The 21,719-nt window shown below is 32.3% G+C and overlaps 2 protein-coding genes across 2 annotated transcripts; both read right to left on the bottom strand.

Annotated features, from left to right (window-relative positions):
- Nucleotides 1–3,799: 3,799 nt before the first annotated feature.
- Nucleotides 3,800–5,300, bottom strand: LOC144568380 (AP2/ERF and B3 domain-containing transcription factor RAV1-like). The gene has a single exon (XM_078318713.1). The coding sequence runs from the start codon at nt 5,064–5,066 to the stop codon at nt 3,999–4,001; it is 1,068 nt and encodes a 355-aa protein (XP_078174839.1). The 5' UTR covers nt 5,067–5,300; the 3' UTR covers nt 3,800–3,998.
- A 7,945-nt stretch (nt 5,301–13,245) lies between these two features.
- SKD1 (AAA-type ATPase family protein) lies at nt 13,246–17,564 on the bottom strand. Its single transcript, XM_078319167.1, has 8 exons — nt 16,881–17,564; nt 16,428–16,533; nt 15,884–16,082; nt 15,210–15,278; nt 15,038–15,112; nt 14,638–14,736; nt 14,123–14,278; nt 13,246–13,525 (listed from the first exon to the last, which is right to left on the bottom strand). The coding sequence occupies exons 1-8, from the start codon at nt 17,347–17,349 to the stop codon at nt 13,400–13,402; spliced, it is 1,299 nt and encodes a 432-aa protein (XP_078175293.1). The 5' UTR covers nt 17,350–17,564; the 3' UTR covers nt 13,246–13,399.
- Between the last annotated feature and the right edge of the window lie 4,155 nt (nt 17,565–21,719).

Raw genomic sequence — 21,719 nt, 5'->3', positions numbered from 1 at the left:
GTTACAAACAAGCAATTACAAATATAGAAGTCTACCTTGACTTCTCAATTTTCCCATAAATAAATGTCATTTATTTAGATCACAATTTCTCTATCAATATAACCACTTTTGTCTTCTAATATAAGAGGAGGGATCAACTTATTTTCTAATTAAGTATTTTATAAAATTATTGTTTTTAGATTATTGAATTTTTTACCTATCTTAATAAATAGTATAAAGAAAAAAAAAACGTAAAATTTGATCTGCAAGTACATTTTAATATATCCATCATGTTGAACGGTTTAAATTGACTGTTTGAACTTTGAAAATGTAGAGTGTAATCCGGTGTCATAAAAAAGGTGAAGTGGATCCCTCCTAATATAATTATGTTGTTTATCATATTGTTTGTCATTTGGACATATGTTGGGATGAATTCAAGAGGCACAGCATTAAAATTCAACTAATATTTTCCTCAAAATAAAATTCAACTAATATATTTACAAGATAGTGGAGTGATCATGCAATTTATAATTTTTTTACATGACGTGACAATAGTAATTTGATTTTTTTTTTTAGATTTTGATTGATAAAAGTGATTAACTAATTATAATATTCTTCTATATTAGCAATTATGCATATGTGACAAAAGCTATAAAATCAGAACTTTCTGTAGTAAGAAATTAACACGTCGATATATTAATGATTTTTGTAAGTATTATATGCACTGTCCAAATTTATGACATGCAGTGAACAAATGATCCCCATAATATGGAACAAGATAATTATTTTTTAATTGAAATTTGACTTGTCAATGCTGACGTGTCAAAAAAAGTTATGATCTCATCTCTTTGCTTAAGTTTGGATTTCATACTTGTGTCAAAGAAAACTAATTCAACCACAGCTGAGAAATTTGACTTGTCAATGCTGACGTGTCAAAAAAAGTTATGATCTCATCTCTTTGCTTAAGTTTGGATTTCATACTTGTGTCAAAGAAAACTAATTCAACCACAGCTGAAATACTTTTCAGAGACATGTATAAGTTTGCTCTTTATATATATATATATATCTTAATTAGTGGAACCTTAACTACATGCAATCCGGCGTAATTTGTTATAGATTTTTTGTGGATATTAAAATTAGTAGACTTGATTCTCATTTTTATCTAAGAAAAATTAATTGGAGGTATATATGAATTTTCTTTCACAATCACTCGTTAAGTCATTATATTATATAGGCAGAATTAGGCTAAATATTTCCTTAAGAGTTTATCAATTAATCTTATCATTGTTCTAAAGATATTTAATTATATATTTGATGCTAGCTAGTGTGCTATACCTCAATCTGACATAATATATATTCATTGCATCAGCAGAACCAAAATTTCAAAACAATTAATATCTCCCCAACAGCATGAAATTATCCGATTTAGCAGTTTAATTAAATTAATGAGTTCAATTAGCTAGTCTGAATATATAAATAAGTAAAGAGCATTTTGCTCATTAAATTTTTTAGGTCAAACATTAATTTTGAGATATTTATTAGACTCAAAATGTAGCTGAAGACATCAAACAATGCAAAACAACTCAAAAGTCAAACAAATTAAAGATCTTATTGCCTTAATTTAAAGGAGTAAAACTAGGGTGTTCTTAAGCTCACCAAGATGTTTGGTGAGTTTAATTCCAAAATATATTATATTGGTTTCAAACGACAAATTTAAGCCGTTAAAATCAATCTACTTCACAAGTGATGAATTTACATACAAATATTTTAAGTTTTCGTATTATTTTAGTTTCAAGTCAAGCAGTCAAAATTAGAAAGTTTATAAATTAATTTTAGTGCATTCATTTTTTTAACACTTTTGACCTGTCACACCCCAGATTTTTACCATCCGGAGCGTGATTATATAAGCATCTTCACACCTTTCCTTGGCCCGTCAACCTACGTTGCCAACAGAAATGAAAATAAAACAACAAAACGGAGTTAGCTATAAAGCTCAGTAACCGGTTATTTAACGACGCGCTTCTCTATAATTTGCTTAATTTAACAATCATTCAAATAAACCGGATTAATCCACACAAATTCACATCAAATTATGCACGCATATTTAACTAGCAATAGCACGTCGGTCTAGGTTATCCATAAAACCAGTCACATCATATTCACACATGTGTAATCCCTGTCACAGGCGATTCCCACATTCTCATAACACAATTCCTTTAATCCGTCAATCCAATAGGAAATCCATCCAACATTGGAAGGCTGCCAACCCACTGGGAAATCCATCCAACAGTGAGAGGCCACAATCACATATCAAATTCCAACCTCAGACCCGCTATCCCGTTAAATATGCCCTCATAATTCAATATGCAATACCAATATTCAAATCAACCATACAAAACGAAAACACAGTTATAGAGAAGCCCGGTTACCTGATAGCGAGATATTTGAAATTTCAAATCGAATAGCAACGACAACTCAGAATCACTGCGACGTAGTCAGAATTTGAATCAGATATAGAATCGAATAATAATAAATATTTATAACATTTATCAACGTGTTAAGATGTGTATTTGATTGATAGAACTTGCGATAAAGCAAATAAATAGAATTATAATTTGCCAGTAAGTGAAAACAATAGATATGATATACCTAATTGAAGAGTTTGATAAACTGCAGATGAGGTTGCGACAAAAGCAGAGGGGAGATAGAAATAAGAAATTAAATAAAATGTGGTTTATAATCTGAACATATATTGGGGGCTGCAAGGGATGAAACAGATGGATGCGGCACAATAAATAAAAACAAATGGAACGATTTCAAAGGCAAGTGGTGGTTTTATAGGAAAGGGGCGGAATTTGGATTGCAGAAGAGAAGCGTCTTTTGATTGGATTTCATTCCTTTTTTTTTTCGATGGATTCGGTCCATTTGATAGGGTTTAAAAAATCAGTTATGGATAATTTAATATGTAGAAATATAGAGAAATAAATAGGAGCGGTGGCATCTAATGAAAATTAATAATTTTCTTTTATAACGAATGGACGCATTTATGCGGCCACCAGATCTAAAATTCAGAGAATAAAATTTCAAATATTTATTTTTCTTTATCTTTATTAATAATTAGAGTGATGCTTCTATGGACATAAGGACCAATTTGTAAAATGAACATATTTTTATTTTCAAAGTTCAAACAGTCGATCCGAACCGTTCATCTTGTTCTCCATATTAATATGTGCTTGGAGACCAAATTTTACATTTTTCTGAATTTTTTTACTATTTATTAAGATGGGTACAAAAAATATCAAATTCAGACCATTGAATTTTGTACCCATCTTAATAAATAGTAAAAAAATTCATAAAAATGTAAAATTTGGTGTCCAAGCACATATTAATATGGAGAACAAGTTGAACGGTTCGGATCGACTGTTTGAACTTTGAAAATAAAAATATATTCATTTTACAAATAGGTCATTTTGTTCATAGAAGCCTTTGCCTAATAATTATATTGTTAGGAAGAAAATATTATATTTTTTATTACTATAAATAATTAAAATCTATTATCAAAAGACTTATAATTTTATTTATTGCGAAAAGCATTGTTAGCATAAAATAAATATTTTTTTTTTTCGGGATGTTACATGACCACTTGACTTTATACAAAATTAATTCGAAATTTTAAAAACTTAATATGTAAATTCATCATTGATGAAGTAAATCGGTTTCAACAGTTTAGATTTATTGTTTGAAGCTAATTTAATAGATTTTGAAGTTAAGCTCACCAAACACTTTGATAAGTTTAATTAAAAACACCCCAGTTCTACTCAATTTAAAGACCAGTGATCAAAATTCTTCAAATTAACAATTCCTACAATTTGTGCCTTAATTTTCTTCCTAAGAATGTACATTAATTTGCCAAACAAATGCAAGCTAACAAGCATATAAAGATCCATATCAAACAAGCCTAAATAACTCATATCAACTAGAGAAAAAAACAAAATATTATATAAAACTTGTTTGCACTGCTATAAAGCATTTACACATTGCTTCTTGATCAATGATTCATGCTGAGGAAACAAATCCATATCTCTAACCCTCTTTCCATTCTTATTTTGTGGCGCCATCGAAGCGCCTATATCGACTCCGAATAACCGCACCACCACCGGTGAATTATTCACTGGTACCGCCTGATGATCAGGCAATGTGGAGCGGGATTTGCAACCGATGTAAAGCTGTTCCTCAGGCCCATTAGACTTCCAAAAGCTAACCACATCGCCAGCTTTCAGGCTCTTTTCCTTGACAAACCGGCTCCAGCCTTTGGTAAGAACATAACTCTGGCTACTGTTCCAGTAAGAGTACCGAAACCGCCACACCTTACCGGCACCATCCTCAAAATTTAGCAACACTCCTTTGGACACCGCCACATTATCAATGTTTTCGTTTCTCAGCGGGAAATTCTTCTCGGCGTGTTGTTTTGGTACGACCAGGCGGTTTAGTTTTCCAACATCACTAGGTGTAACGACCTTGTCGAACAATAGCTGGTGGTTAATCTGGCCTGGAAGTGGGCCCACTGAAGACATTAACAGTTTCGTAACGTTACGGTTGCTGAATTTGTTGGCCCAGCGCCGGCTCTGAGTAAGTTCATCATGATAAGTGTGTTTTCTCAACATGTCAACTATCTCGGCTTTGGAATGGCTGGCGAGGAATGCCAGCTCAGCAGCACCGTTCTCGTCAGATTCTGATAAAGGCTTGAAATTTGTGACAGCATCACGGCCACGAAACCGTTGTGCCGCCACGTCATACGCACGAGCTGCTTCTGATTCTTCGCCGAAGGTTCCGAGCCATACTCTCTGGTGCCTTTCATAAATTTGTGCACCCCACCTGCCATTCGGCTGTGGGACCACTCCTTTGTATTGAGAAGAAGGAAGCTTCTTCGACGACTCGGCCTCAGTACCGGGTTCAAGGACCGGGTCATAGACGCCGCTTGTACCGCTGCCCATGCGTTGAAGCGGCAGAGGTGTCGGTGGTGCCTTTACCTTACCAGCAAACGTACAAGATTCAGCAGAAGCTTCGTCAATGCAACTTGTATCCATGACAGGAGAAGGGATGAAAAGTACAGGCAAAGAGATTTGATTGAGTTTGTTTCTGTAAATATAGAAAGAAAGATACCACAGGAGAGGTATATATATAGGGAGGGTTTGAAATGTTGAATAAATATCAGACTATTCGTTGATGCTTATCTACATGTGGTTTTCAGAAGTATTTTTTTTTTAATTTTATATGACAAAATTGTTATCTTTTTGGTACTATTCTAAGGGGGAGTGTTTGGTACAGGTCAACTGGGGTGGTGGGTGAGATATGTTATAGAAGAAGATTCATAGAAGATTAGAAGGGGATATGGTAATTTTACAGAGTTGCCCTCACATTATGTTTATTAGCATTCAAGTCCTTAATTTTTAATTTAAAAATACAATTAATTGCAGATATCACCACGATGAAAATTATGGTATCAACTTACAAAACTAAAATGCCTAAATTAAAATACAAAATATGCCGCATTGTATTTATAATTTTAAGTAACTATATAAATTTAACTAAGTTGATAATGATTATCAAGTTAATGAACCCTCTAATTTAACAATAACTGAAAACATATTCAAAAGATTTACTCACCATATATTTTTCCTCTGAAGAAAATTTTCATTCTTCCTTTGTTGAATATATAGAAGCAACAAAAGTCTTTTAATATACTTGTGCCCACTAAAAAAGTGATCAATGCTTGTGTTTCAATAAGGTTGGTCATTATTGTATATGACCAAACTTTTTCACCAATCCAACAATGAAAGTGCTATATATCACCTTTTCTTTTCTTTTTTATAACAAACGAACGACTATGGAAGAATCATTTAAAACAGTTCCTTTTCCAAGTGAAAATTTATGTGTATTAGCAGGGGCAGACGAAGGATTTCTGTTAGAGAGAGGCAAAAATCGAATTCAAATAACTTATTGGGTTCAAACTCATTAGCTAATTGAGTACTATAAATAAAAAATTCAACAAGATAAAACCCAAATTTATCCCATTTCAAAAAATTTAAGTAAATTAAAGTTCAAGAAATATATAGTACAAGCATGTTTTGTACTAAATTTGTCAAATAATCCATTCCAACACTCATAATAATTAATTTTGAATGGATAACAATCAAATTTGCAGTGTATTACTTTAAAAAAAATTCTAATTTAAAATTAAATAGATGTACTATTGGATAAAACAATAAAAACTGAATAAATTTACAAAAGACAAATAAAATATTTAATTTTAACTTTTACATTGTCATATTTTATTTTGTATATTAGTTAATTTATTTTCATGGAAAATATTTTATTTCATAAACAATTAATATTTTATTTTTACTCAAGTAAAACTAATAAATGAATAAAACAAAACGTCTATATTTAATAATAATAAAGTCATGCTATTATTAATAACCGGTCCTTGTTTTAGACAGTCTAAACCTTCTTTTTTATAAATCTAGGTTAATAACTGGTCCGCTTCTTCTTATTTAATAACATGTCTGGACATGGCAACAATGAACCATGTTATATTTTCAAAACATAACTGTACATCATATATAAGCCAAGTCTATTCAATATTTTATAATGATTTAAGCTTTCTTCTTCGTTATGAATGGTGACTCTCCCAAATTACTTTCTGAATAGTGACTCTCCAGATTGAGATGTTTGCTCATTAGTATTGTTCAAATAACTAAGTGAAGGTTTGAAGCAATTTTGAGCTTAATGGGTCCAGGGAGGGGCAAAGGTATCACAGGGCTTATTTTTTCTATTAAATATGAAAATTCAGGGAGGGGAAGTTGCTCCCCTCTGAACTATACTGGGTGCGCCCCTGCATGCAGTGAGTATTTGTTCTAGAAAATTCCAAGGGTCCATTAAAAAAAATAGTTCAGCAAATTGCTTACAAGAACTTGTGTGTGAATCAATATTAATCTAAGGGTCATAAATAAAAAAATTGTCACACAACAGGAGGCTTGTCCTTCTCTAAAACTATTTTCTAGGGTTTTTTTGTCTCAACGTGTGAAATTAATTGGGGTAGGAGAAATATAGATATACTGTATTTGGGGCAAGGCAAGTGGGCCCAAGGCAAATGCAACTTGGAGCTAGGGGGGATTCACATGAGTTGTGGCCCAAAAGTTGCACTGTGCCAAATGCATCCCCCCTTGAAATTTTTTAAGGCCCCATGTCATTGTCACTTATCTATATCCTGACATGACACATACCTTGCTTTCTCAAAATCTTATTGGTTGATTGCCTAATTTTAGGTACTAATGATGCAACCATGGCTCTGTTGCTCCTATTCTTGCTTCCTAAAGCACCATGTGTTGAGACTAAAAGGGGTGCAACATGGGGTTAGTTGTGGTTACCGTAAGCAACCGGCAAATGAACAGAATTCGTATCTTCTGCATTAACTCAAAAGGGAATCTTTTAAATTAATGAATCTCAACCGTCCAATCTATTTTAAAATTTGTGTGGACTAGATCTGCATTAATATTAAAAGACCTCTATGTTATAAGCAAGTACCGAATTAGCTTCGATTAAAATTAGACGGCTCAGATTTATTAACTCAAAAGATAATCTTTTGAGTTAATAAATCCCAACTGTCCGATCTATTTTAAAATTTGTACAGACTAAATCTACATTAATATTGAATGACCTCTATGTTATAAACAAGTGCCGAATTAACTCCGATTAAAATTAAACGGCTCAGATTCATTAACTCAAAAGATTCCCTTTTGAGTTAATGCAGAGGATACGCATTATTTGAACAGATGCTACTCACAAGAAATTAATGAATATATTTGTTTATAGGAATTTCATATTTATCCCTCAAAGATCATTAAATTATTATGATAGTGTTACTTCTAAAATTTATAAAGAGTGAGTCTATGGTATTATGCATATCACAGGTTGACGGATTAATATTTTTATTTTGAAAATCTTAATTATCAATCTGAATCATTCAACATGATCCCCATATGAATATGTACTTGCAGACCGACTTGATTTGGAAATTCTAGATCCAAAAACATAGGTTTTCTACCTATCTTAAAAATAATAAAAATATTTTAAAAAATATAAAATTCGGTATGCAAGTACATATTCATGTGAAGATTATTTTGAACGGTTCGGATTGACCGTTAGAATTTTAAAAATGGAAATATTAAACCGTATTATGGACCAAATCGTGATATGCATAGTACCATAGACTCACTTAATTTATAATATCATATTTATCCTTTCAAAATTAAAAATCTCACAAATTTATCAATAATTGATTTTTTTATTAAAAAATTATTTTAAATTTACAAATTTTCCATTTCCCATTTAATTAAAAAAATAAAAAATTATGCAGCATGTGTATAAGACCTAATTTGCCTGGTTGCGAGGACAAATGCTCATTTCTCTATTTCTGACATTTACATATATATTTGTTTGTACATTACAAGTAGATAGATATTATTTGTTCTTACAAGCCAATCAATTAATAGAAAAGGACAATAAATTGGATAAATTTATGAGTTTTTTAAATCTAAAGGGGTAAATATGATATAGTAATTTTGGAAGGGAAAGTATAGAATTTTGAGATTTTAAGGGATATAAATGAAAATCCCCATCAAAAACCAGAACTGCAGTTTGGTCACAGTGGAATAGATAGTCGGCAGCGGTTTTGATGAAAAAGAAATATTAAAATAATGAAGCAAAACTGTATTGGCAGAGCTGAATGGGACCAGTGGGGACACATCCAGGTGGGTAGAAACAATTTGGTAATGGCTGCTGCCTGTTTGACATGTTTTAAACCCATGGGCTTGCATTGTGTGATATAGGTGAAAACTCATTGGCCCTGTTCGTTAGCATGGGTTTACATAGGAAATGGCAACACGTTCCTGTATGTTCCCACAAGTGTTCGGCATCTTAGGATTTCTCCAACTAAATTCCCGACGGGTTTCCGACGGATTCATTTTTCTTCTTCAAATAGCACTGTTGGGGTGGGAAAAAGTAAATTGAGTCAAAGCTCCGTTTTTATTTCCCAATTGACGCACTTGATGCGAAAACTAATAAATTAGCTGCTTCTTGAGTGATTAAGCTATTTTATTATAATTATTAATATCATATTGGATATAACTAATAGTTTAAAACTTTAATGCTTCTTGGCTTGTCCTTAGAACCATAGCATGTCAAAAAATAAAATATATATTATTTAATAATGATTAATATCTTAATTTTATTTGTTTATAAATATTTTCTTAATTTATTTGTACTCATTTTCTTTTTGCATTTAAGTATGAAAGTATTTATATTTTATAAAATAATAATTAATAATTAAAGTTATGTTATTTTTTAATCTATTTTATGTAATTAAATTACTAATAATTTTATAAATAAAAATAATTGCATAATATCAATTATTTTAGAAAGAAAATAAGGCTTCCCATAATTAATCTCACGGTACAACCGAACACTCACATTCTGTACGTACCCATGTCTGTAGGTTCCCACTTTTTCAAAAGTGAGTTCCCATTCCCATCAAATCTCATCCCGCGTAATCCCGTGACAAACGAACATGCCCTAAATCATTAAAATTAAATTTTTACTACTGGTGCCTATGTAAGTATATATATTTCCTTTTGATGCTTCAAGTTTTATTCCGAGATAAAACAAAAATTATTACCAAAAATATTAAATATTAAATATTAAATACATATAGGAATGGGGTGAAAGATGAATAAAAAATATTCTACAAACCCTTGTTATTTATATTTCGATGAAAATCTTATTTTGATTCCAAATTCTGAGTTAAGTTCTCTCGCCGCACAACTTTATTCTCTCTTTTTTTCTATATATCTATTCTCTATTATTATTATTTTTTTCCTCCAAAATCATTTATCAAACATCATTATAATTATAAAAGAGAATAAAGAAGATGTATTCTCTATTCCGAAAAAAATGAATAATATCAAACAGGATCTTCAGCTTAAAATTTGAGCAAACTATCGTGTGATATGTTCGGTGAACCGAACTCGAAAATCTACTGGATTGATTTTAAATGACGAATCTACATCGCTAAAATTGATCAGTTCATGAATGATTGATGCATGCACATGCAAAATTTTAAAATTTTAAAATTCATTTTGTACAAATTAAGTCAAACGGTAAAAAAATAATGAAAAATACAACAACAACAACAACAACCAAGCATTTAGTCCCAAACAAGTTGGGGTAGGCTAGAAATGAAACCCAATCACAATCATAAAATAAAGATAAGTAGTAATAAAAATAAAAATAATAAAAGTGAAAGTGATAGTAATGAAAAATAAATACATTAAAATAACTTATAAACTTTCATTTTTTTTTACAGCTTGATTTCATATCAAATAAATTCAAAAATAAAAAAATATATATTATGTGCATACATCACTGATAATGTAGATTAGTTTCAATGGTTTTAATTCGTTCGTTTGAAGTCAAACCAATAGATTTTGAAGTTATGGTCATCTGGCTCTCTAAACGAGCATAGCACACGCTAGCTTTACTCTTAAAATTTGTTGCTATTCTTTGCTATTCGGGCGATATAATAAGGGTAAGAGTTTTAATTTATAAAGTAATTACGATGTTTTTTTAGGACTTATGTGATATTAATCTGTCTAATTAATTAAGAATCATAAGTTACATTGAAAACTTCAACTATCATCTCATGCTAAAAAAAATATTAGTTTGACAATTGAATGCAATAGACCGGCCGGTTTGACTTCATTATAATCTTCATTTCAACATTTATATCTTTGGATCATTTGACTTTATTAACTGGATCCAATCCTTAAATTGTATAAATTTGTTTCTTGTTGGACCTTTGAAATTCAATGAGCTACTATGTTGCTCATGAACTCTACATATATATTAGCAGTACTGCTCCAAGAGAAAAATACAACAGGAATGCAATATACCTATCTTAGCTGAAACAGCAGAAAAGGGAAAAATTATCACATCAAAATAATTTTACTTCACATTTTTTTTTCAGTTGTTTTAAGTGCAGTAAATATTTCAATTGTCCAATTATGTGATGTTCCACTGGTAGTAAAGAAGAATGGAAGTATCTTCAGAGAATACTGCTTAAATTATTTTACACATGTGGGGCAATATATTTATTTGAAAATAGCATTTGTAAATTAACTAAAAGATGTGATGCAATTTACTAGGATAACTTCGTCCTCTATTAAGCCGTGAGGAATCTTAAGATATTTTTTTCAGATTTTAAACCAATATTTTGTATGTTTCTGTCAATTATTTTTCCAAAAATAAGCCAAATTTTACTAAAAGGAATGGTCCAGATGAACAAGGTCCAAATTATTTTTATCAAAAACAAGGTACAGATTAAAATGTTTAGCGGTCACTAAAGAATCAAAGACTTACTCAGAGTCTCATAAATTAAATTATCAAATACTTCGGTAGCTATCTATGAAATTTACTTTTTTGAACACCATCTGTTATAACCAGGACCTGAGAATTTTAGACTGTAGAATATATTATAGGAGTAAAGCTAGGGTGTGATGTGCTCACCAAGAGGATTTGGTGAGCACAACTCCAAAAGTATATCGAATCGATTTCAAACGTCGAATCCAAATCGTTGAAATCCTTATACTTCATGAGTGATACATGTACATGAATTTTTTTGAAAGTTTCGAGTTTATTTTTACAAGGTCAAGCGGTCAAAGAAATGAACTTTTTATAACTTAATTTATAAGTTGTTTTATATATTCAATTTTTATCATTTTTTTGACTGCTTGACCGTGTAGCAAATAAACTCGAAACTTTCAAAATTTTATATGTACATACATCACTCATGAAGTACATGGATTTCAATGGTTTGGATTTGGAGTTAAAGTCGATCCAATATACTTTGGGAGTTGTGCTCACCAAATCCTCTTGGTGAGCACATCACATCCTAGCTTTACTCATATTATAGTGTAGATCCCGTAGCAATTTTAAGGGATTGATTTCAAAAACAAATCTCAATCTGGGCCCAAGCACCTTCTTTATATTACAAAACAAACGGAAATAAACAGATCGATTTCCAGGGTCAAATTTTCCAGCAGAGATACAAAAGTCATAAATCTAGCTTTCTAAAAGGTTCCACTTTTTGCTTCGCCCCAGATGCAACAGAGAGTGAACGTAAACCCCAACAAGTGAACAGAAGTTACAGAACCTTAATATAAATTTAATATATGGTTTTTTTTATGACGTGGAAATTGAATTCAAGATATGGGCTGTTTGTGGAATTCGTATCCTCTGCATTAACTCAAAAATGAATCTTTTGAGTTAATGTATCTCGATCCGATCAATTTTAAGATTCGAGCGAATTAAATCCGCATTAATATTAAAGACCTCCATATATTTTAAGCGGGGATCCGATAAGCTCCGTTTACAATTGAACGGTCAATATGTATTAACTCTAAAGATGCTCTTTCGAGTTAATGCAGACAATGCGGACTCCTGTTTGTGTGAGTACCTCATTTTTTGAATTTAATTCCGGTCCTTTAATTATATACTAGCATAAATTTTAAAGCCTCATGCATCACAGGCTTGAGCTGGATTGTACTGGATTTTAATTGGATGGTCCAGGATTGAAACTGAGACGGTACATTTACCTCATGTGATCCGAATTCGGATCCCTCAAGTAACTTTAATTTTGAGTTAATATCTGAATCATCTGATCTGCTCTGGCACGACTATTGAAGGGCCCAAATTCTGAATTGGACGTTCGGATGTATACTCAAAATTTGGGTTACTTTAGGGATCCGGACTCCCACACCATGATATATCCTAATAATTATTGCAGACTTGACATTTTTGTACAGGCAGGTCAGAGACATACCGACAATTAAGGTAGAACAGTGGCAACAAAATTAGATCACAACAAAGGGCCCAGTTCCAAGGTAATTCTTCTATTCATCAAAATATCGTACTGTACCAAGATAAGGAGACAAGATGCATCATCTCTAAGACGATAATATCCAGAGATGTAATATCTCTTTGCATACAAAGAGAAATGGGGGAATTTGCAGATACATTGCAGGCAATGCAATTACTGGAAATCATACTTTCATAAATTCTGGCCTGAAGGCAAAGAATCAACCAAGAAATTTCCTGAGTTGATAACAAGATAATGAGTGAAATAAGTATAAGTAACAAGGGGTCGAGTCAGACCTCTGCAACGGAAATTTTCGTATTCGATTTGACGAGCAACTACATGTCCCTCCCAAATACAAATAAGATCCCAACACACAATAATAACTCAGTAAAAAAATATACAATTTCTACCTTTTTGGCAACAGTTGTACAATTATTAAAATTGAAATTAACCTTCCTCACCAAACTCCTTTGTGAACCTCTCATGCACATCAAGGTCCTTTTTGCTGACAGTGGGCCGCTGCCGAGCCAGAACCTTCTCAAAGTCCTGCCTCGTAATTGGGGGAGGAGTAATCTGGTATACAAACAAAAATTTACAGTACAAAGTGGATAGGCAAACAGGGTAAATCCCTTGTTGAATAGATATTAAACAAAATTGAAATTAGATAAAACTAGTCACTATTTATCTCAGGTTTAAGGGGGTTCATTGGATCTGGTTTATTTGGTTTTCAAACGAACTGACAAATTTTGGATTAAATGGTTGGGTTTCGGTTTAAATGGTTCGGTTAGCTTGAATTTTTCAATTACTTCGGTTTACTCTTACTTTGGTTCAACCAAACAAACCGAATTTTGCTTGATATTTACTTGAGTTACTTCGGGTTTTTATATTTGGTTCAGTTTAATCTCTCTTACTGCGGTTCAACTGATATATATCTTAATATTTATTTCTATAACTATTAAATGTATGTGTATGTATTAAGTTTTGACCATTTGAATTTTAATTTCTCTTATTTGGTTCGTTCAACCACACAAACCAAAATTTACTTGTTTTTTTGGTTCGGTTGACATGTTTAATTTGGTTGGTTCGATTAGATTTTTGAAAACCAAATAAAAATTTGGTTTGACTGTTTTAATTCGGTCTTAACCAAAATTTACTTGCTTGTGCCAGTACCTGAGATCCAAAACCCTGGGAAGCAAGCTCCGTCATGGTAGTCTGAACAGCACCTGGTTGTTTGGGCCCACATGGTATCCACAAACCATCAGGGGTCTTGAGAAAAAACATGGCATCTTGTGTTTTGCGTACCGGCTGAAACAGCACATCCTTAACCTGAACATGCAAACACAAGTACTAGCGATGACATCCCTTCTTACCAAAAGATAAAACATTAAGGAAAAAGAGAGAGCCCTCCTGCAAATTATAACTTGCATAGATATTTACTTCATTTACAACTTAGTTGGGTTATTGTAGCCAGACAACAGTTATACAAATAAAAATTGGTTACCAAGTTTGCATGAATCAGTTATGAAGGGCTGTATATACTTGAAGTCAAGGGCCATTTCCTAATACTTATATTCACCCTGGTCATAGGAGTCGAGTACAAAAAAGTAAGAATGTAATAGCCTCTTTTTCCTAACAGAAAGTAAGAATGTAATAATGAAGATAAAAAAAATTAAGTTGCTACTCACACAAACAGCAATATCTGAACCAGAAAATCCATCAGTCTTGCTTGCTAAGTATTCAAAATCACTTTCAACCAAGCTGTGAGGTGTATCTCCAAGATGCACCTGTCAATTCAGATTTGTACATTCTAGTAAATAAAAGGTTTGTAATAGTGGTAACAATTCGTATCCAAATAAGCGTATAGGAGTACCACAAGCAATTTACAATATTTTGATAACCAATGGAGTCAGCACTATCAGGTACAATGTAAAAATACCAGCACTCGACTTAGATAGTCCTTGGAGTGTTTTGTCGAAAGATATGTTATAAGCTATAAATTAACCTCAACTTTATCCATATGAAAACCCTATTGTATTTAAGTTTATATACAATGAAATAAACTACTATTGTAGCATGAAAACAAACCTTGAACATATGCTGCCTAGCCTTTTGGTCGGGTAGAGGAATATAAATACGCTTATCAAAACGCCGCCTAACAGCCTGCCCATAAGAAATTAATAAATATTAATTAAATCTGAAGATGAAAAACAGAAAGACAACAAAAAAAATGTATAACACATAATTGACGAAGCTCAACCTGATCAAGAGAATAAGGTGTATTTGTGGCAGCAAGAATGAGTACTTTATCATCATTGTGTCCTACTCCCTGTAAAGCAAATGCCAACACATGGCTAACTTAAAAGGAAATTAAAAATTAAAAATGTTAATAATATTAGCAAGTAACCCCCCGTATTCCTCACATTTTCTAGTGATGCCTTTCTTTGAGATACTTGCAGGAGTCGGCCAACTAGGTCAATACTATGTACAGAGTATAAGCAGTACAATTTACAATTTTGACCCCTTGCTAGCAATCTATCTTTTCCCCAAACAAAAACTGAACCACATTGAATTGTTGCAGATCCCAGAACTAGTGGTGGGACAAATAGCAATGAGACATTACATTTTTTTTTGTTTTGACTTGACATGATTTTAACACATTTGAGAATACTAACCAAAATACCCAGAAAACGTTAGACATTAACTGCAAATTATGAGAAATGTTGGATGTAATCTGCACTATAACTCTTATGAAACAGCAATTAGTTTTTTTATAATAAGCCTCACAGAGTTTAAGGCATTAGATTATGATTAATAAACCAAACTGATATGCAATAGTGGACCTTGATAACAGCTCTGTTAACTAAGCTAATATTATAACCATGACTAAATAAAGCGTTCAAATTTAAAGCCATCTAGAGGCTTCTCTCTCACCTGCATCTGTACAAGGAGTTCAGTCTTGATCCTTCTAGAGGCTTCGCTCTCATTGCCTTCGCCACGAGTGCCACACAGAGAATCAATTTCATCAATAAATATAATTGATGGACCATTTTCACGTGCCATTTCGAAAAGGTTTGCAACTAGCTTTTCACTTTCACCCATCCATTTTGAAACTAGATCTGATGAAGATATACTGCACAGCATAAGATAGACAACATGATTAGCCAACAATTGAGATATAAATAATAAAGAAGTCCCATTCACTTTTTTTTTTTTTAACCTTTTCCAGTGCAAGTAACAATACAACAATGGCATTTGCAACTAAAACCTAAAATCCCTTGGGCTCGTTTCAAATGACACCAAACCACCATAAAGTGTCAAAACAGGACTAAATTTAATTAGAGATTTGAATGAAGAAAGAAATCTCGCAAGGCAGTGGACAGAATTGATCAGGTATACTTTGCAAAAAATAAATCTCTGATATCATTAGTATTAGAATGAGCAAGTCATATTACGAAATCCAAAATATGATTTTAACCTGAAGAAAGTTGAATCTGCCTCGGTTGCGACTGCCTTGGCCAAATAGGATTTACCTGTTCCTGGTGGGCCATAAAGCAAAAACGCTCTCCATGGCCTCCTTTTACCTAAAAAGGTAAGTAAGCTTCAATTAACTACAATTGCCTAGTGCTGACACACTATCACATTCCAATATACCAAGTGTTTATATAGTTACACAACTACAGTCAAAGAATGAAAACACTGGAGGACTTATTTCATCAGGACAAAATATAAAGTAACTAAGGGAACTTGCAACTATAATTAGCTAATCATAGATAAGAGTATGCATATACCTAGATGAAGGGATCAACCTAAGAAGGATTGATAAACCATAAATTCTACCAACAAACTTTGCTCAATAATAAAGTGCTCAACTTTCCCCAATTAACTGATAGAATAATGCTAGAGCCCAAAAATTTCAACAGAGATATACCAGTGAAGAACTGAGGGAACTTGACTGGTAAGATAACCGCCTCCTGGAGCGCTTGCTTGGCGCTCTCCAGCCCCGCCACATCATTCCACTTCACATTCGGTTTCTCTGTAATGATCGCCGAGTTCAATCCCGCTCTTAGCTTTGCCGACTCCGAATCATCTCCTCCTTCCCCATCCTTCGGCTTGGATTTAGGCCTTGTGGCGGTCGCCGCATCGCCGTTCGCCGGAGATGTACCGGATCCACCCTCGTCGAGCACGGCGCGGATCTCCTCAGCGCGGCGGAGGTACTCGGTGAACTTTTGTGTGATCGCTTCTCGGATTTTAGGGTTTTTCTCGTACTTTAGGTGCGTCTTGAAGTACTCGAGTGCGTTCATGTACAAAGGGAACGCCTTGATGTAGTTCCCCGCATTGTCTTCTTGCACCGCTTGCCTCACATACTCGATCGCCTGTTCCTTGAAGTTGCTATACATGACGACAGCGAAGGCGGCAGTTTGATCGCATAAGAGGGAAGAGAACGTCGATCGACGAAAGATTAGAGGAGGGAAGCAATTAATTTGAGAAATTTGTACCGATTTTGGTTGCGATTTGGGGAAAGTTGAGGGTTTGACGACGAGACAGAGAACTAGAGAAGAGAGGGGGAAGAAGAGGTCGAGAAAGGAAAAGCGTGTTGATGATTTTTCTTTTCTTCGCGAGAGCAAACTTTTTCCATGTTTTTTTACAATCTGACCCTCTAAGTTCATTGTATTACCGTGTTTCAGCAAATTTTGATAAAAATAGGGATCATGTATTCGTGTCTCTATTTGTATTTTGGCAAATTATTATCAGATAACTTTCTTTTCTTAGATGTCCATTTCTATTTTCTAAAGAGCTCTTTTGACAAATTATCTTTTTTTGGTTAATATTTTTCTCTAATAATAAACAAAAGATAATGCTAATCTCTCATTTTTCTCCTCGTCTTCTTTTTCGTTTCCATACATAGAACATCTTAAAATTTAACTTTCCACCAAGGTTGGCAAATAATCACATCACTAAACTCATCTGGACAAAATAAATACAACAATATTCTCATTTTCACGCTTCAAGTTAGAAATTTGTTGTAATTAGATCAGTTTATATTACAATCCTCGAGATTTCAAGTGGCAAAGCCACGCTTAGGCAGGATATAGACAGTCGCTTACTCTAAGATTTTGAAAAAAATCACCAAACCTGTATATAGTTGAGTTACATTTAAGTTTTTTCTACTGCTGAATAAGTTTCGACCTTTAGTAAAATTAGTCGTAACGTTGTAAATTTAACATACTTTTTCATCAATATGTTTTAGAAATCGAACAAAAGAGGAGGAGAAAACGAGTCAGTTATATTGTTATTTATTTTATTTTTTAAATAAATGAACCAAATTCTTTTACAAAATAATAGACCGGACTTTAATGTAAAACATTAAATTATTTTCTAAAAATGGATGGAATTTCAAAGAAGATGTATTAAGGACTATGCTTCAAAGTAAAAATTAGTACTTTAACTCTTTACATTATTTCTTTATTTTAACATCCTTTTAAAAAAGTTCCGAGTTTGTAAGCCAATTCCTACAGATTCTCTCAATTATAAATTCATAATCAACTAACCAATTCAGTTTTTGATATAAATTAATAATAATAATTTAATAAATAATTTCAATAATAAATTAAAAATAATTAATACTATTTTTTTGCGTGCTATGATAAAAATTCTAGCTATGCCCTTGTCAAAATTGTATATTATATCTAATAAGTGAATAATTTCAATAACAAGTGCAAGTACTTAGGAAGGCTTTGCAAGTAGGAAGAGTTTGAAGATTAAATATTAAGACCTTCACAAGTCTGTATGTATGTATAAACAGTGTAGAGCTATTAAAAGAAAATGGGGTCAATTGATTTCTATTTATTTTTATAATTTCTATGTTTATATGTAATTTTCTATATAATTTAGGGTAAAATACTATGGATACTGTAAAATTAATCCCAATACATAGCACATAATTTTTATATAATTGACCTTCATTTACGTTTGACCTCCATAATTTGAAGGTTTGATTCCGTCCGTGTGTTGTGTATAAATAACAAGTGATGATGGGTGTAATGTTGTATTTTTATCTGATTTAACCTAAGAAGAAGAAGTTACATCCATTGATTGTAATAATTTTTATAGCAAGTATTAAGACCGAAAAATTAAAGGCTCAATTTGCTATATGCACAAACTATCAGGACTATAAAGCATTTTTTGTCTCAGCGTAAATAATTTGTTGAATGGGAATTCGTAAATACTTTTGTCCTGTATCAAGTCTATGTATAAACATTTGAATACTTCTTTTTTAGTGGCTTTGTTTGTGCTTCATTTTTTTTAAATGCCTCCTTGAAACTGTCAGAAAATTGCAGAGTATACAAAAATACACAGAAAAAAAATGCATTATTTTTCCATGATACCGCTTCTTTGCTACTGATACTTCTATTCACTAACCACGTTTATGTTTACTTATGGTATTTATAAATTGCCAAAAAGCACAGAAAACCGGGGAAAAAACTATGCAAAAAATGCATTATTTTTTCATAACAATAAGTATGTATATAGGTATTAGCAGTTGTCACTTCTGGTATACATTAATACTTCTAATTCACTAGCTTGCTATTCTTTGGAGGTAGGGATACAAACGGGTCAGATATTATCCGCTTCTATCCGGATCTGTATTAAAAAATTAGATACAGATACAAATATGATTTTAAATTTGAATTATATGTATTCAAATAGTAGATATATTAATAAATACTATATAGTTTAATTTATATTATAGAAAAATTTATGTTATTCACTATTATAAAAAACAAATATATCCGTATCCGTTTTATATTCAATCAGTATCCATATTTATCTAATATTCGATCTATATCCCTATCCGATAAATAAAAACTGATGCAAATATGCCTTTACTACTATCCGATCCGTTTGCACCCCTATTTGGAGGATCTCTATGTAATGAGTGAGTCTATGATACTATGCATATCACGGGTTGTTACCATGCTACGGCTCTATATTCGAGTTTTCAAATCCTAACGGTCGATCCGAACCGTTCATCTTGTTCTCCATATTAATATGTGTTTGGAGACCAAATTTTACATTTTTTGAAATTTTTTTACTATTTTTTTAGATATTTAGAAAATCACTTGATCTGAAAATTCTGGACCATCCAAAAACAGTGATTTTCAATAAATCTAAAAAAATAGTAAAAAAATTTCAAAAAATGTAAAATTTGGTCTCCAAACACATATTAATATGGAAAACAAGATGAACGGTTCGGATCGACCGTTAGAATTTGAAAACTCGAATATAGAACCGTAACACGGTGCCAAATCGTAATATGCATAGTACCATAGACTCAGTCCTATGTAATTGTCAAAAAGAATACATAAAAATGCAAATAAATACATTATTTCTCGTTTCAAATAGCACTTATATTGTATATGCTGGTAGTATTACTTTTTTTTTTGATGTTAAAGCCCTTAGGCGGCTGGTAGTATTACTAGTTCAACACTTGGTAATACTTCTAGATCATTGGCCTTATTAATGCTCGGTTGAAATGATTAATAGATATTTATTTGACAGGTGTTAATATTTTTCGTACCTACAGCTGTCATGGTTAAATCTTGGAGAACTTAATTAGGGAATTGCTTTCTCACTCCTAGACTAGTAGAAGTGTGTTGAGAAATTATTATCAGACCTTTTTTTATGTACGAGACAATAACTAAGTTATTGGGAATAAAATAAATGAGATTAGTAGATAAGAATAGAGAGAAATTATTAATTATCAGATTTGTATGAAAAATAGTGTAATGTGATGTTATTTGAATTAGTAGAATTGTTGTTTAGATTATACATTAGGAATAGTGTTCTTGCAACTCTTTTTGCAAGCAAGATAGCAGAGGATTAAAAAGGAAGAAGAATATGTAAGTGGGGTGTCAAACAAATTGTCACAGCGTGGAGATAACAGAAGTAGCGTCAACTTCGTTAAATCTGAACCGTGTTGATAAAAATCAGAAAAATAAACATTTTTTTTTCTCTATCTTCACATATGAAAATAGTCATTATTCTATTCAACACAAGGAACAACAAATTAGCAGAAAATGGTAACTATTTGAAAACGATCAAAGTGGCATGCATATTTTCTCTCTGAGGCTTATTACAAGATCTAGTGTTTGATCTGGACCGTTTCGATCCGCACTAAGATCGTGTATCAAGTTTAGTACTTTATAATTTTAATTATACTCACGAGCACGAGGATATTTTATTAATTATATAGAAAATCCGACACTAACACTTTATAATTTCAATTAATATAAATTTTTCACGTGAGTTTGAGATTTATTTTATAGTATCATAGTACTTTATTAAATTATATCTCTTCTTCTTATTAAGGAGCTTAATGTCTAGATCCTGCAAGGGTCTTGATTTACTGATTTTTTTCGGAAGGATGCTCAGCCGTTAAATTTTCAGATCGCACATAGATGAATTTTCCAAATTATGCGCTTCAACACTTAAGCATACATTGGTCGCGCCGCATATGATCCCAGCGCCCGTAGACCGCGCGCCACACCCGTTAACCGCGCCTGTACACCGCGTACCCTTTTTTTCTGCTGAAGACGGGATTCGAACCCAGTTGGGTTTTGTTGGTGCCAAAATTCTTACCACTACACTAGAGTTCACATGTGTTATCTTGTAGATAAATATAGTATTTAACTATTTTTCTCTACAAATTTGATTCAAATATAATTATATAAATATCATATATAAAATAATAAATATATATAGAGCT

This window comes from Carex rostrata, chromosome 17, assembly GCF_964058835.1.
Source record: "Carex rostrata chromosome 17, lpCarRost1.2, whole genome shotgun sequence".
In the NCBI taxonomy this organism is placed as follows: Eukaryota; Viridiplantae; Streptophyta; class Magnoliopsida; order Poales; family Cyperaceae; genus Carex; species Carex rostrata.
The sequence above is the reverse complement of the archived record's forward strand: the minus strand, read 5'-3'. Positions and strand labels throughout refer to the sequence as shown.

What these genes read in the sequence shown, in the direction of transcription:
- LOC144568380 (XM_078318713.1), bottom strand. Translation starts at nt 5,066, where the DNA reads ATGGATACAAGTTGCATTGACGAAGCTTCTGCTGAATCTTGTACGTTT.
- SKD1 (XM_078319167.1), bottom strand. Translation starts at nt 17,349, where the DNA reads ATGTATAGCAACTTCAAGGAACAGGCGATCGAGTATGTGAGGCAAGCG. An exon ending in GCAGATTCAACTTTCTTCAG is followed by an intron (nt 16,083 to 16,427) that starts GTTAAAATCATA and finishes TATGCTGTGCAG; the next exon opens with TATATCTTCATCAGATCTAG. An exon ending in CCCAGGGTTTTGGATCTCAG is followed by an intron (nt 13,526 to 14,122) that starts GTACTGGCACAA and finishes TTTGTATACCAG; the next exon opens with ATTACTCCTCCCCCAATTAC.